Below are 17,701 nucleotides of genomic sequence, written 5' to 3'. Positions count from 1 at the left end.
CTCAATGAGTAAAAGCGCTGGTGGTAGGGACTGTTTGTTTGTTTTTGAGGGTTTTACGGCGCTTGCAACACATTAAGGTCATATCAGCGCCAGTAAAAAGGAAGAAATGGGATAGTAAAAAGTTATAGAATTCAATTAAAGCACCCAAGAAAAGGTAAGACAAAGGGGAATTTGTTCAAATGGGAAACAGATGTAGATTCCAAGAGCACACCGTCAAAGTACTTAGTTTGAGATCACCTAAAAGTCTCATCCAGACACAAGCACAGGTCCCGACTAAGAGGAATACACTCAAATGTTAACAAATCAAATATAATATGTAAATAAAACATAATACAGTACATAACAGAGAGATGATTTACAATGAAAAAAATATCATCTCCCAAAACTAACTATACATTCGACTGCTTCCCTCTCAGCTGGGGATCCGGCCAGGACCAGGACAAAACCAAGTAATCTCATTCCAAGACAAAGACAGAAAGCATGTTGGAAAACAGATATAAGGGGATAGAAGACACAGTATGAACCCCCCTGCCCACTAAGGGAGGTCAGGAACCCCGCCCAGGTGGAGGGACTGGGTGAGTAATAGCGCTGGTGGTAGGGACTCAGTAAAAGCGCTGGTGGTAGGGACTCAGTGAGTAAAAGCGCTGGTAGGGATTCAGTGGTGTCACTGATTTTATGACATTAGAATATAAAGAAATTTACAACTACAATCGGACTAATGATTTTACAAAAGGTCCCCACAAAAGTATATCTTTAAATTATTAAACAAGTCTGTTGATTGAATTAAATTATAATTTTATTTTAAAAGATCAAGAAAATGTCAAAATGCATGAACACTACTTCACTCTATACCGATCACGACCCAACAAGTATTGAGAACAACCATGCTTCTCAAATTTGTTTTACATACAGGACTTTGCACTATCCTTTTGAATCTGGATAGAGACTTGACCGACTCAATTGTTAACGGGCACCTTTTTACTATCACACTCTTTTATTGAGATGTGATATTACGACTTATAATGTCCCTTTTTATTTCGTCACTGACCGACCACCTTTGAAATTTTGATATTCTACAACACAGTGTTTGGTCTCCTGTGTTATATTTGTTTTATTCTGTACCGACCTGTATAACACAGTTTCGGCCTGAAATTTCCTGTGTAGAGTCACATTTGAAAAATTTCGCAGAAAGAGGGTTAGAATGGGGATTTGTCTGTATTAAGTCAGTCATGTCAACAATGTCAAAGTCTTTATCTTCAGAGACAAGAGTCAAAAACTGTTCCAACTGGGAGATTCTTTGCAGAAACTGATGTTCTACCATAACTTGAAACAAGCTATTGATCCTGTTTGTCACTGAAGATACAATTCGATACAGTCCTTCCTGTGTATTTGTCACACGTCATACTGGTACAATGTCAGTTTCAGGTTGGTCATGGATTTCCAGTCTTTCGCCCGCCATGACCCTCATCATCTATGCACATAATATTCACAAGTGGATACAAATATCGATTTACTTTGTATGTTGCATCCATAACAAACACATCACAAAAAACACTCACATCACGCCTCATTCTTCCCGTTACTTAAAACAAATACTCAAAACCACCATCCTCATTCACACTGAACTTTGTTACACCTCCTTCCTCCTCTATCTCTCTCAGTAATTCCTGTACCGTTTCACCGTCCGTCCTATCAATATCAGTCTTGAACAATCTCCGCTGCAAATCTTCGACATCTTTAGCAATACATTTTATCCTTGGCTTGATTGAATGTATTGCCTAAGTTGGGTTGTGGACACCTTTGTTTTAGCCATAGCCTTCACTGTCTCATTCACGAGGGGCAGGCGATTCTCCGGATAAAGTGAGGATGGATAAATGTAAAAAGAAAAAAGATTAAAAGTACAAAATTGTATGCAATAGCATTCAATTCAGACCTGCCAGCTAACAAAAAAAAAAAAAAAAAGCATTTTATTTTTTATTGACAATTTAAAGACAAAAATCTGCATATAAACCCATAATGCACGAGTTGTGTTTGTCACTCTAAAATACTTGAATGAACTAAAATGCAACAGGCGCTCATCAAATTCAAGGGTTAAATGAATGACTGCAGAATTCCCAAAAAAACGTCGCTTCATTGTCTTTGTAACATTTTCATGGCATACAAAAACGCAATAGAGTGGTCACCATTTATAATTAGTCCTCAGAAATCAAGCACTTATAACTGCATCGTACCCATAGTCAAAGTCAAATTTTATTTTGAAAAGTCTATGGACAACCATCAAATCTTAAAATTCCTTATCTGGAACAAAAAAAAAACCCAAAAAAATACCACCACCTAGATCTGCTTATATTGTCTTACAGGACTTAATAGCGCTTACAACACTATAAAAAGGATGATGATATGGTGACTGATTCAATAAATAGGGAACAGTAGATTTCACGAGCACCTCAAAGATGTACCAATTTTGACATTACCTCAAAGTCTCACTGAGACACAAGCAAAGGATCCTGCTAAAACATTTACATAATGCAATAATATTCAAAACCTATAACTATAACAGTACATAACAGAGAGATGATTTACAGTATAAAAAATCATCTCAAGAAGAAAGGTACTGTATTTGACTGTCTGCCTCCCAACTAAAGACCCCGCAAGGACCAGGAAAAAAAATGAGCAATCTTAATCCATAACAAAGACAGGGAGCAACATGGAAAGGGAAAACAAATATAAGGGATAGAAAAATGTGAACTCTCTGCCCAGAACCCTTCCAAGAAATTTTTTTTTAATAAAAAAAAATACAAATTCTGGAACAGTCAATTTTGTCACAAGCTGGTCATCATCTCTCCATCTCAGTGCGCCACCTTGAATGTATCGTAATAAAATATGAGTTGGAATGGCTGTTGTCCTTTAAACATTTGGTCCTGGTGTCAACAGTGCATTTACCTAACTAATCTATAACTATATATTACACTCAATAGTGGGAGGGGGGAGGGACAATTAAGTACTGAAAATATAAAGTAACAAGAAAAGAAAAAATAATACATATTTATAAAAAAAATTGAGTCTAATTGCGACTAAAATAGAATTTGCGATTAATTGCTGTCAAGTGTAAAATTTTCGGCAGCGAAAAACTGCAGGGACAAAATGTCGATGGAAAATAAGTATAAAATGAATGAGTCTTACCAATTTATCACATGGGTGTATTTTCATGGTGGTGATTAGCCCCTGTAACCCTCAGAAGCCAGTATTAATTTCAGAGTCCTGCATGGTAAGAAAAACTTTTTATTACAAAGTAATAAAATTATCCACAACATAGTATGATAAAATATTAATAGCGTTGTCACTTGCATAACTCAATTGTGAAGGATTTCAACATGCAGATTATAGAGCAATTGAAAATAAATCTTAATAAGACATTCAATAATAATACTAATCCAGATGAACAAATCAAGTGTTTCACTTTTTAAAACTGTTCTGGTAATAGTTGAACTATTGTCTTGCTGCATTACATCGTGCAGCCCGCCCACTGAAGACTGTAAATGAGCTGCAGATAGGCACACATTGCCTCTTCCTCTGGATGTTTTAAAATTCAGAATCAGTTTGATTGCTTTATTAAAATTGTCTTGGCAATCAAGATAGAAAAGCTGATGGTGATAATTTACTTCCGAGTTATTCTGAAATATTATAACCTTGTGCATATAATATTTTCATTTTTTTTTAAATATGTAAAAGTAAAAAAACACCTCCTGCCCTCGTCCAAAAACAACCTCCTACCTCTGGTTAGGGCGAACTCTTTTGCTTGAAGTCAATTGCTTTTTGCCTGCTTGCATTCATAGACACAAAAGTCATAAATTAGCCAACTTTCCTCAGGGTGATATGATGGAAGCTGAAAAACACGGAATAATATAAAAGATCATAACATAAATACCTAAATATTAAGTTTAAAAATTGCAATATTTTCTCCAACTGAGACAAAGGTGTTACAGTTCAGTACGTTAGAAGAATAAGAAAGTAAGTCGAGAGTTTTCTCGAAGAACTTAAATTTGTGACGTGGTACTCAAATCAGGGACTAGGTCAAAAGCTGAATGGAATGGCACAAATGGAAAGCCAAAGGCATGTTGTTTTCAATATTTAAAGTCAATAAAAATTCAAATTCTGTGCATTCTAATATTAGGCAAACAACTACAGACCACACTAAATTGAATTGTATTAAGTAAAAGGATCTTGTCACATTCAATCAAGCTGTCATTTGAGAAAAATTACTTCATTATAAATTGAAGTTCAGATCGCATGTTTGAAGCCGTATTAGGAAAATTCATGTATCTGTGTATAAGCCAAGTTTCATCAAAATCACAGTGGCAACGAGTGTCTAATATTTGCCACCAGATACACTCGTAAAATTTGAGTGTAGGCCTATTTAGCAAAATCATATATTAGGAATGGTTTATACTACATCATAAAGTAGCGCATGCCCGTCATCATCCTGCATCTTTTTTATATATATATAAGTATTAAAAAAAGAATTGAGCTTTCATAAGCCGCAATATCCACCAAACATGCTCAAAGCACTTTACAAAGGATCCATGACTAGCAGCAACACGTAACAAGTAGAACGTTAGGCGATGTTTTTCTTCTGACAGACAACGCTCTTAGCGGATAGGAAATCATACACATGAGTACAGTGAGAGAATGTGAGGCCTTGACGAGGCTCGACCCCATGACCTTCCAATCCGGAAGTGAGTGCCACACAGCCGCATATATCTTGGCGGTTCTTGAGAATTTGCCAAACACCTACAAACTAATTAGTAAAAAGAGCGGAGATGGGCAGAAATAGACAGACAGATACACACTCAGAGAGAGAGAGAGAGAGAGAGAGAGAGAGAGAGAGAGAGAGAGAGAGAGAGAGAGAGAGAGAGAGAATAAGATCAGTTGCCTGTGGTGTCAGTCCGTTTAGGAGTGAGGTGGCGGAAGAAGTAGTCTAGCACTAGTACTTGGGTAGTAGTAGTAAGTAGTAAATAGGGGAGGTCTTCTGCACGTTCCTTGAGCTAATGAAAGTATTCCTTCAACTAACCTTAAAATAAAAAAATAAAACCTTGTACATTTCCAACACTTGGACCTGCACTATGACCTATAACTAAAACTAACAGACAAAAAAAAACCCCGCTAAGACTCCTCTCCAGTACCTTTCAATATTTCAAATTGAATTATAATGGCTGCGGAAAACTAAAACAATGGTCATATAAGGAAATTTACAAATCAATCAAGTTGTTCTACAGGTTTTAAAATGAAAATATGAAGTAACAAGATATCACTCTAATATAGTGACACCTAACTAACACTAGACATCACACCAGCAGCAATGCTGAGCGGAGTAATTTTACTTTTTTCACTTGCAACCAAGTTGCCACATTGGATTTTCTTTCTTTACTTCTTTTTTTAGTGTTCTGCTAATGTGCAATCTACATTTAAAATAAAAAGTGGCATCTTTCATTTCTTCTAATACTTAACAGACACGATTATGTCCACTTCACATCTCAACAACAGGGACAATTTTTTTCACTTCTTGAGGCAGTTTTTTCTTACTTCTTTTAAATTTCATTTTTTTTAAAGCTTCTTTATTGATTTGTTTATAAGTTCTATTGTTCTTCTTATTTTTCATAGTCAATATCATTTTCATCAGCATACTTTTACGGTACTTTTACCATGTTATTCTTACGCTCTTACAGTTACAGTACAGCAGACCTTTAAAGTGCTACTAAATTTGAAAAATTAAAATAAAACGTTTGACAAAAGATCCACAGTTCAAAAGCTAAAACAATTATAAAGTGAAACTACCTCGAGGCTCGAGGAACATCGGGGGTAAGGTCTCCCGCCCATACTGGGCACTGTGGGACTGGAAGTCTAGAGAGCTGCGCCGGTGGAAACCGTAATTTAGTTTCTTAAACGGCTCCGATCATTCAGAAGAGGAGTAGTACCTATCTAGTTGTAGTTATTAGTAGAAGAAGAAGAAGAAGAAGAAGAAGGAGCATGTTCAGGTTCAAGTTCAACCCTCTTAGTAGGCACTTGCAAGAATTTTTCAAAATAGTGGCTATGGGTATTAATTTAGCGTAGAAAAATAAAGGGGAGTGAAACATTAACTAGAGTGAAAAATTATGGCTCTGTCTCAACTGGTCAAAAAGTTATGACCGTTTATGTAGTGGAAAATCTCTATTTATAGAGGAAAAAATGTGACCAAAGCACAGCATCCCAATGGATAATCACGTATAATTCAGAAACAGCTTCAGATACAACTTTGAAATTTTTACATGTGGTAAATCAACATCTCTGTAATACATTGCAAACAGAAAATGAATTATTTATTGAGAAAGAAAAGTATAGTTTAGAGCTGAGACAGCTGAAATCAAGGAAAAATAGATCACGACATGCAAATGAATGACCTATTGGAATTTTGGAAAAGTCAATAATAAAATATTTATTCACATGAAGATAAGACCAAATACACCACTGAATCGGCGTCGTTTAGTTGTTCACTTTGAACTTTTCAAAATGAAAATAGACCTCATAAAAGCAAAGATATGAACTGACAAATGTTTGAGGTGGTGTACTCTTCTAAGTTGATAGAGTTAGAGTGAGAATGACGAGAAATGAGTTGCCACTTAATTAAGGAAAAAAAATTGTCGTATCTAGTTTACTTACCTTCTTTGTTGACTTTTTAATAAAAAGTACATTATTCTCATTTTCGAATGTTTTCAAATTGGAGAAAAGATGAGAATGTCTCGTTTACCGAGAGGGCCATTTTTTTTGCTTCACACTTCTCAAAGAAAGACCGCGAAAAGTGGAGGCTGGTCGGCGGGTCCTTGAAAGCTCACAAATGCAACTTTAAACGCATAAGAGTGCTGGGAGTAGGTAGCTACAAATAGGTAAAGGCATAGACGTATGAATATAGACGGGACGCATAACGAGAGAGTTGCGAGGCGTGCATGGGGAACTGCCGCGCACGCTATAGCGCTCCACCTCTTCTCGCTCGCCGCACCAAGGCAACGACTCGACTCGATAACCACATCATAATATTCTTCAACAAAGCTCTTTAGAGTGGGCTTATATTCCACCCGTATTATTATTATTATTATTATTATTATTATTATTATTATTATTATTATTATTATTATTATTATTATTATTATTATTATTATTACTTACTTACTTATTTATCCTTTCGGTGCTTGGCAACAAGTCCGTCACAGTGGATCGCCGTCTCCATCGGATACAAGTGTTGTAATCTTGCCCCAGGTCTATTATCTCTACTTCTTCTTCTTCTTCTTCTTCATTATTATTATTATTATTATTATTATTATTATTATTATTATTATTATTATTATTATTATAATTACCTACAGCACGATCAGTTAAGTCGAAAGAAAACACCATTCACTGATTCATTAAAACTAACAATGTGTAACACCTCCCCCCCCCCCCCCCCCCCCCCTTTCCCCCTTTTGTACTTATAGTCCACTGAAAAGGATGATCTTGTTGAACTTCATCCTTTTTGATGTTTTCCCCATCATTATTTTCCGTCTCTGGTACATTTGCCCCGCTTTGAAAAGTCTCATCCTAAAGTAAACGCTGGAGATGGATTTGACTAGCTGTGTGATGTGATTGGTTTCTATGGCTATCTCGTGGTCAAAAAAATGGTCCCTTAAAGAAGGGAAAAGGCTAAGGTGTTTGGAGCGGAGATGGGACAAGACGACGGTCTGCATGTGAAGGTCAATGTGACTCTGGGACGGAAGTCTGTCCATCAATGCTGGACTAGGCATAGTGCAGCGAAACACCTTTTCACACGTTTCCACAACTGTCACAACACCATTTGATGGGATGGTTAGACCGCCAGTGTTCTTGCGCTTGAGGAATTGAGATTGCGTAGAAGATGTGTTTTGTGCATCATACAGCGCGTCCTTACAGGCGTTGCATTTGATGGACTTTTGGGCTTTTTTTGCAACAAATCCGGCCGTGTAAAATAAACAGGACTGTCGCCAATCTGAGTCGCTGACGAGAGGCGTGTCCAGTAAGTCGTTTATTGCCACCATCATTTCTTGGTCCTCTTCCTCTTCCACTCTTGACTTTTCACAATCCATCTTCGTTAGAGGAACTGGCTTTCTTGTGTCCAGTGGGAAGTCCAGTTGCAACTCAACTGTGTCGTCCTGTGGGGTAGAATTTCCATTGTCCGACGCCTTGATCAAGTTGGTTATCATCAGACTTTTGAGGGCACTGCGGAACTGTTGGGCGTTAGGGTTGTTGTTCCACCCATTTCTCTGCCGAATTTTACTGAAAAACATTTCGACGTGATCCTGTGAGAACTTGTAAGTGAGGAAATACTGGTTGCCACGGGCAAAAAGTTCTCTTGCAAGATCCAGGGTTGATTGGGCCGTTATGATGAAGCCCAGGACACATTGATTCTTCAGGTTCTGTGTATTGGCAATCCCGATGGCTCTTGGAGAGACACGAGGTATTTCTGGACATCCTCCAAAAATGGTTGCCATGACTCTACATTCTGGGGACTCAAGGCAGCTTTCGAACTTCTTGCAAACGGATTTTTTGTGTTGAGTATATCAAACAGCCGGTCGATTGTCCGTAGAAAAAGGCACGTTTCCTCAGAGTCCTTGAATTGCTCCAGCTTTAGGTCGTCCCTCAGATGGTCAATAGCTGTGGCCACACTATTGGACAGTGTTTGCGCGGCTATTTTGACTTTCATTTTCACATTTTGAAACTTGATGTGTTTTTCCGTGATCTTGTTTGCAAGGTACAGACTGTCTTTTTTCTGTAGCAGGTGAAGTTGGACAATGTATTGCCAAGAAATTGCTTTCACTCCGCTGTTCGTGGTTCTCGTCAAGCTTCCTGTGTCCGCCAGTAAGTTTCTGAATAGCTTCAGCATATGGGGAGGGTCACATATCATGTAGACATTTTCATCCTTAAACTGAGGGTGGGGATGTTTGAAGTTGGTCTTCAAAGTCTCCAGATTTATGTCGCAGCCCAGCTCTGTTGCGGCTTTCATGTTGGCCTTCAGACCGTCGGCGACAACAGCTTTTACTATGAGATTGTAGTCTGCTGCTTTTTCCATGGCTTCTTTGATACAAAATGCCAGCTGAGAGGAGTTAATATGGTCCGTCAAAAAATAGGCCATTGGCACTTTCCATCTCCCTTTCAAACTGACCAGCATGAATACCAATGCATTCGTAGCCTCCCGACTGTCGACGGGTCCTTGTCCGAAGTCTCTGAATCCGCAGAATCTGTGCTCACTGGGTACCCATGACACGTCCTGCCTTATACTCATTTCGTCTAATATCAACGAGCAGTATTTACTATTGGTCTCCTCAGCTTTTTTCGACGCAACTTGTAGCATATTGTCCAGGTATCCAGGCGAGCAACTAATTGACGCTTTCCAGTGACGAAGAGTCCGTTGGTGAGGTAGACGCAAAATGGGCCTCACAAACTCGTATGCCTTCGGAGACAAGAAGTGAAGAGCAAGGGTAAACTTCTTCACCTTAGGAAGGTAAATCCTTTTCTTTGCGTTACCACATCTTTGAATATGACGAAAAAGGTCCAGAGACATTCCACTAAAAGTTTTTTTGTAGAATCGCTTCAGCTTTGGCCTTTATTAACCGTTGATTTTTAAGACCGCTTATGATCTCTGTCAATTTTTTGTTACGGGATTTTGATCGCATAATTTTTGTGCGATTGTTTTTGAGTTTTTTCCTTAGCCTTGCCAGTTGGTTTTCTAGTTTAGTTTGTTTATTTGCATTTGAACAAAAGTACGTGTGGTCTTGAAGAGCGGAATTTAGATTTTCACTGGTTCGAAATGGTCGATTGCTGGTCATAGTTGGGTTTCTTATTAATTTTCTCCTCTGGATGGCCGTTTTCGGCTGCAAATGTTGTGGATATGTAAAAACGGAAGGAATTGCAGTCTTTTTCAATCGCCGCCTTGTTTTGCTCGCTGTAAAGTCTGTGGCTGTAAAGTGTTTGCTGCAGATTCTAGTGAACCGAGATGGTGTGAATTTCTGTCGTTTAATCGCGACAATCCATTGTTTTCTCATTGGAGGATTTGAAGGAAAACGGTGGAAGGTAAGATCTTCTTCTCTGTCATTAGAATGAAGTTCGGACCTCTTGGTCTGTCTATTAGAACAATTCCAGGCAACACAACATGAGCCTTTCCATTTCTTTTTCTTCAGGCACTGACAAAACAAAACAGAAAAACCCAAAAAACAATTAGCAATTATCAATGCTTGTTGCGGAATATATTTAAAATCGGGGCCTTTTCGCATCAGCACAGTAAGGGGCTTTCGCTTAGGCGGGATTTATAGATAAAAATATAAAATATCATACACAAATAAAGAAACAACAACAACAAAAGTTAAATTACATAGGTTATCTAAGACCTAGCTTACCACTATTGCTATTGTGTGGCACGCAGCATGAATCAGACACGAAAATGCCGACATGTCTACGATACCTATAATCCCACTTGCATTGCACACTGACTGTTGTTGATGCTAAGACAGAAACGCAGTTCTGCACCATCATTTGCATACACTTACTCAATGGGTAGGAGGTGCACTGCCCATCGGGATGTATTGCTACAACAAGATCGATGAAATATGATTGGGTTTATCAATTATGTTGGTTGCATGCATACCTCCATAGTGTATTTTCGTGATTTTCTACTTTCAGTATATAGATTGACTCAATTAGACTGAGTATTGCTGTCGATGTTATAAGTCAAACTAAGTTGAAACATTCATAACCGACGAGGCGATACGGTTGTAAACCATACATGCCATTCGAACAATGCGCGGGAGTACTACACGCAGACCCGAGGAGGGAGTCATATAGGCGATAATGGCTGCGCACGCAAAAAGCATCGCATTTGACTCGCCGCGCAGTGGAGATTTCCGGTCTATTATTAGTACGTCAATGGGTAAAGGAGCGGTGGTTTGCAACTTTAAACACATAAGAGTTCTGGGAGTACAAATAGTGAAAAGCGGTAGTTTTCGCTATTTGTAGTGGTAGTACAAATAACCACTTCGTTATAAGTTTTTATGGACTGAGTTCGTAACTAAAGTCCCGGTTTGTCGTCTGATTGTTGACTGCCATTGACTGAGATGTGGCCATAAAAAGCCGAAGTTATCTAGGTTAAGACATACAGTGGAATCCATGTATACTAGGTCCGGATATAACAGGGACCGGGTTATAACGAGTTTTAAAAAGCCCTGGGTTTTTTTGTTTTTTTTTGTTTGTTTTTTTGGCGGGGGGGGGGGGAGGGTTACCTCTCTTTGTCTTTGGTAAAATTCACCAGCTATAGCACGGACTTTTTAGAATCTAAACGGTCTTAACACCAGTCTTAATTGCAATGCTGTCAGTAAGCTGATCTTCATGTACGACCCTGCAACGTGTTCCTTCATACAGTTCTTTGATGAGGTTTACCAACTTCTCATGGATTCTATAATGTGCCAGAATTTTCCACAATATTGCTCTGCCAATACTGTGTAATCCAGAAAGTTGACAAGAGGAGAGTTCCATTCTATAGACTGTTCCACTATGATGACTCGCAGAGAGTCAATCTGGTCGGTGGTTGAACATGTTTTGTCAAAACTTGTCTGTCCGTTCTGCAGTTTAGCATCTATTGCGTTCTTAATTCTTTCTGGAATGATACAGTTGAAAACCTTCCTGGGCGAGAGAGAAGAGTGATTCCTCTATAGTTATTACAATTACTGAGGTCCCCTTTCTTTTGAAGCTTAACAAGATGACCTTCTTTCCAATCCTTTGGGGATACCCAGTCATTCCAGATTCTCTGCCATTGCTCTTACTTTCATTTATTTCCTTTGGTTGAAGGTGTGTTGAAATATCAAGACAAAGAAGAAAGTGTCTATGCGCTTTATTTGTGACCACCAGCCAGTGTACGTCTGTCGCAAGGACAGTTTTATCTTTGTCTTGTTTCAGAGTTAGGAGAGTGGGAGGAGGGAGGTCATGTGTGTAGTGAGAGTCTAGTTACAGCTGACGGATTTCTTTCTAACAAAAAAAAATAAATAAATAAATAAATAAAATAAAATAAAATCATAATTAAATACATAAAAATGAATTAAACCCAAAAGTACCTTGCATTCGGTATCAAACTCATGGCAAATTTGACGTTGGATACCAATCTGGTATTGGTATTTAAAAAAGAAATATTTTTTCACTTTTTCTTTTTTTTTTTTTTCAGCATCCTCCCTTCCGTCCAACAGCCTACGGAAAGTTAAGCATACTAGAGAAGCTCCGGCCTCTGCCGAAGCCTCGAGTCCTTGTTTGTTTATAGTTAGTCTTTAAGGGTTTTACAGTATTAGTATTTGCGACACATTTAGGTCATTTCAGGACCAGTCAAAAGGAAGAATATGGGAAAGTGAAAAAAAATAATAATATAGAATTGAAGGTAATGGTACCCAAGAAAAAGAAAGATAAAGGCAACTGTTTGAGACCACCTATATGACTACATGTCTTTGCCAGACACCAGCACATAATAATCCCCATAAGCCATAAGATAAATAAATACACTCAATGTTCACAGAATAGAAAAAGACAACATAACAATACATAACAGTGCAGAGAGATGATTTACAAGGGAAAAAAATCATCTCCCAAAACTAATACTAAACATTTGATTGTTTCCCTCCTCCAAGCTAAGGACTCCGGCAAGGGCCAAGACAAAACCAAGCAATCCCATTCCAAGTTGAGCAACTCGGAAAACAGATATTATTATAAGGTGATAGAAGACAACCATTGGAGGCCAAAGGACCCCACCCAAGCCTTGATTTCTTCTGCGGCTATGTGGTCTAGTGGTATGACACTCGCTTTCGGATTGGAAGGTCCTGGGTTCGAGCCTCGCTCGGCGCATAGTTGAGTCCTTGGAAAAGGCTCTTTAGTCACATTTTCTCACCGTACTCAGGTGTAAAATGAGTACCTGGCCTTTACCAACATTGTCTCTGTCCGAAAAAATAGTAATATCGCCTAAACAGGCGTCATGTCTCTTTCTACATGTTACATGTTGCTGTTGGTCAGGGACCCTTTGTAATGCGCTTTGAGCACGATTAGAGGATATTGCGCTATATAAAATCTCAAAGCTCAAGAGTTCTTCATCCACACCGCCTAAGGAATTCGTCATACCAGTACTCTATACTTATAGGTTGTCCTTTGGTCAGGACTGGAGCAGGGGTCCAAGATTCAACAAATTTTTAAATATTCCCTCTGCGTTCATTTTGAGGACTTTCTCATGGAACGTGTTCCCCTTGGGAGTTCAGGCTGGAGCAACCAAAGTGGCTGGATGCAAGAAGAGAACTTTAAATGCCTGAAGCATTTTGCTACTCATGCACGGTGCACCACTGAGCATGGGAAACAATCTCTCCTGGCCTGGACAACCACTAGTCCCATCTGCTCTCTGTTGTGGTAAAAAGCATGGGATAACAATGCGGACATTCCTTCCCCATGTGTACATCGTCTTCAGTCCTTGGATAGGTCAGTTTATGAGCCATTGATAAGATATGCAGTACTCGCTGGATTCCAACACGTTCATAGGAGAAGCCAAAAAGTGAGCTATAATACGAGCGTGCTGAAATCTGATGCCCATGCGGAGGGGGTAAAGACTTATTAAATAGATACCATAAAATTCGGTCACCCAGCTCCAGTATGCCATATTGGTATTAGCATCAGCATTTGTTGTCATCTTTTTGCCCAAAAGTTGCCACAAAAAACGACAAAAGTTGCCATAAGACTTTAAGCCTTCAACTCGTGTGACGGTATACAAATGTGGCATGAAAAGATCTAGATCTAATCAAAATAGACTGGATCACATAATATATCATCTTATCATAACCTTATCATGTAAAGGGTTATTTAGACCAAGTGACCTTTGAATACCCGGTGAATATAAAAATATTGTATCATAAAAACACAAAAACAACAAAGCTTTCAAGTTATGAGTCTCATGGTGGCATTTATGTAACATTTGGATAGACAAACATTGAAAGATGTACAATGAATAATATAGATCAAATAATAACAATAATAAAAACAACAACAACAACAACAATAATAATAATATAAATAATAATAATAATAATAATAATATATAATAAATAATAATAATAATAATAATAATAATAATAATGCGCAATTTTTATAGCGCCCCTTTCCACCAAAAGTGTTCGGAAGCGCTTATACAAAGACATATTATTATATATATGCCACAGGCCAGACACCGAAATGGCTATTCACTACTACAAGTCCTGATGGGTTGATGTAATTCTGTTATATTGCCGATTAATTCCTTTCTATAACTCAGAAACAGATGATTTTTCACTAATACGAGTCCTGATGTGGTATTCCTGATAAATGCCTTTCCACAAGTCAGATAATTAAATTATTTTTTTTATCCCAATTTGTAGTGTTATGTCATTGTAAATCTATACTCTTGATAAATGCCTTTCCACAGGTCAGACATTTGAAAGGTTTTTCACCCATATATTCCTGATGTGTCTTTTTCTGTATATTTTGCTGGTAAATGCCTAGTTTTTCCCCTGGATGAGTTCAAATGTGTCAAAATTCTTTGTTCTTGATAAAGGCCTTTCCACAGGTCAGATATTTGAAAGGTTTTTCACCCATATGAGATCTGATATGTCTTTGGAAAACTATTTTGCCGGTAAATCCCTTCCACACAGGTCAGGCATTAAAATGTTGTTTTTTTTTCCTGTATGAGTTCAGATGAGTCTTTTTAAATTTGTACTTTGAGTAAATGTCTTTCCATGGGTACAGTACGACATTTAAATGGTCTTTCACCCGTATGTGTTGATTCAAACTTGCAACCTGAGTAAATTCACCCGTATGTGTTGTTTTAAACTTGCAACTTGAGTAAATGCTTTGCTTCAGGCCAGACACTTGAATGGTTCCTCTCCCATGGGAGTTCTGATGTGCTGTGGTAACTCCGCATTCGTGGTAAATGCCTTGCCACAGGTCAGACATTATAATAAATGGTTTTTCACTTGTATGAGTTCTGATGTGTTCTTTTAAATGTCCACTCTGAGTAAAACTTTTACACAGTTCACACAATTAAATGTTTTTTTCTCCAGTATGTGTAGTGATGTATGGTTGTAATTGAGTGCTCTTGATAATTGCCTTTTTAAGGGTCATACATTAGAACGACTTATTAACCTGTACGAGCCTTGATGTGATGTTTTAAATGTGAACCTGTCCAAATGCCTTTCCACAAGTTGGTCATTGGGATGGCCTTTCTCCCGAGTGAGTTTTATTGTGTACTTTTAAAAATGAAGCCCGAGTAAATGTTTTTCCACAGGTCAGACATTGGAATGGTTTTTCTCCCATATGAGTTCTGGCGTGTAATTGCAATTCTTGTCTCCAGATAAATGCTTTTTCACAGGTCAGACATTGGAATGGTCTGTCTTCATATGAGTTCTGATGTGTCCTTGAAAATGCTGTTTCCGGATAAATGCTTTTCCACAGGTCAGACATTTGAATGGTCTATCCCCCGTATGAGTCTTGGTGTGCACTTGTAAATCATGTTTCATGACAAACGCCTTCCCACAGGTCAGACATTTGAATGGTCTTTCTCCTTTATGATATCTCAGGTGGACTTTAAAATTCGAAGCGTGAGTAAATGCCTTTCCACAGGTCAGACATTTGAATGGTCTTTCTCCTGTATGATATCTCATGTGTACTTTTAAATTTGAAGCCTGAGAATATGTCTTTCCACAGGTCAGACATTTGAATGGTTTTTCACCAGAATGAGTTCTCATGTGTTGTTTTAATCTATAATTGCTGACAAATGCTTTTCCACAGGTCAGACATTTGAATGGTTTTTCTCCAGTGTGGACTTTCGTATGATATACAACGCATGATCTACGACTGTACACTTTCCCACAGATATGACATTTATGAGACAAGGTTTTAGGATTCCCACGGGCCTTTTCTTCTTTTTGAACATCAATGGATGACTTGAAGATAGAATTTGTAGAAACATTTTTGTAACAAGAATTATGAGATTTCTCATCTATTTTAACAGTATCAGCCTCTGGTCCATTGTGATTTGGAAAAATCTTTTGTTTAAAAGATGCATGGTGATTAGTATGGACATCAGTGCCAGGATTGTGCCATTCGATACAACTGTCTGTAGTTTCATCTATATCAATTTCAACTTGAAAGTCTTCATGGAGTCCATTGTACAAAGACTGGTCACAGCAGTCAACATCGTTGTTATCTGTAAAATTGATAAGAGAATCTTTACTTCAAGGAAACAAGAACAATAGAATTTATGGAAGTGAGAAATCATCCCCAATGGTAGAAATGCATTGTAGGCATAATTAACATAGATTGTCGACTTTGAGATGTCTTCAGCAACAATAGAAACAAACTATAGCTTAATTATGATTGAGAACATCCAAATGTTGAGATTTATCAAATTTCGAGGGTACAAATCAAAAGATAAACTTCATATGTTTTTCTCATTAGTTTCATTACACAAACTATTGTCAAATAATTTGGCACCATGATCAATAATATTTAGTCAACTGTTCATACTACAAAATAGGCCTTACAAAAATAAATAAATGAATAAATGAATAAATAAATAAATAAATAAATAAATAAATAAATTTTTAAAAATTATGATGACAATGAAAAAACAATTATGAAGGTGATGATGATGATGATGATGATGATAATTATAATAAAGACAGTATTACTTTTATGAAAATTATCTCTCACAAAATAGTATACATTTAAAACAAAGACAATTCAATATTTTGGTCATTCATTAAAATGATTGAAAATAAAAGCCTAAACAACAAATATAGTGCAGCACAGAAATCTTAAACAAGTTGCAAGCGGGCCTATTTGTTTGCGATTTTCGCATTTTCAAGTTTTCTGTGTTGAGTATTTTACAAAGAACATGAATAAAAAATTGGTAAGGTGTCATTATAAAGGGGTATAGTGTTTAGTGCGTCTTGTCTCATTCAGAGGTGTAAAAAGATTTCAATTTATTGGCTATAGTATGAAGACAAAGCCAGCAACGTTGCATTGTTGATGACACACTCAGTGCATGAACTCTTTCCCTATGAATCTGTATCTAATCGTTATCACTCCTCATTTATCTCCACGCACAATGCCTCTCCTCACACCCTATATCCAAAATACCTTTTTGAGTTTGATATAACAGTAACATCCTCAGGTCATCATTGCCTTGCTAGCCTCCCAATGATACTGGAACACATTAGAATTATATAGAGTGACCCGACATTTGCTTAGGACACTGATCAAACATGTTTTGCACCCCCGCCCCCCCTTGTACAATACTCACACACGCACATACACATACACTCCATATAAACACACACTTTTTACAGTAATTAACTCACCATCGTCAGTCACAGACCTTGTCCCAAATAATATCGACCACGACTCACTAATAAGCGTTGCTGTTTTCTTACACCCAAAATTAATGATGAATTAAAATAATCGTGCCAGCCTACAGAAGTGACGACTACTATTAACACACAACAATTAAATACAAACAAAGACAATTTAAATCAGCCTAGCGATCAAAGTGGAAATAGTGGAGGAACAAATACAAAAAACACAATCATGGTCATAAACCTGAGTTGTCGTA

The 17,701-nt window shown here is 37.6% G+C and overlaps 1 protein-coding gene across 1 annotated transcript in view; it reads right to left on the bottom strand.

Annotated features, from left to right (window-relative positions):
* LOC144955977 (uncharacterized) overlaps window positions 1-17,701 on the bottom strand; it is a 63,103-nt gene that overhangs the window by 15,024 nt on the left and 30,378 nt on the right. Inside the window, exons 6-12 of the mRNA XM_078886239.1 lie at window positions 15,465-16,294; window positions 14,901-15,099; window positions 14,493-14,600; window positions 13,684-13,851; window positions 10,505-10,628; window positions 8,613-9,575; window positions 7,537-8,487 (exon numbers count right to left, since the gene is read on the bottom strand). Of these exons, the coding sequence (XP_078742365.1) occupies window positions 7,537-8,487; window positions 8,613-9,575; window positions 10,505-10,628; window positions 13,684-13,851; window positions 14,493-14,600; window positions 14,901-15,099; window positions 15,465-16,294 (3,343 nt within the window). The remainder of the gene's footprint in view (window positions 1-7,536; window positions 8,488-8,612; window positions 9,576-10,504; window positions 10,629-13,683; window positions 13,852-14,492; window positions 14,601-14,900; window positions 15,100-15,464; window positions 16,295-17,701) is intronic.

Source organism: Berghia stephanieae, chromosome 10, assembly GCF_034508935.2.
Source record: "Berghia stephanieae isolate SIO BIC M18660-M18661 chromosome 10, UCSD_Bste_1.3, whole genome shotgun sequence".
NCBI lineage: Eukaryota > Metazoa > Mollusca > Gastropoda > Nudibranchia > Aeolidiidae > Berghia > Berghia stephanieae.
This window is presented reverse-complemented; position numbering and strand designations above follow the sequence as displayed.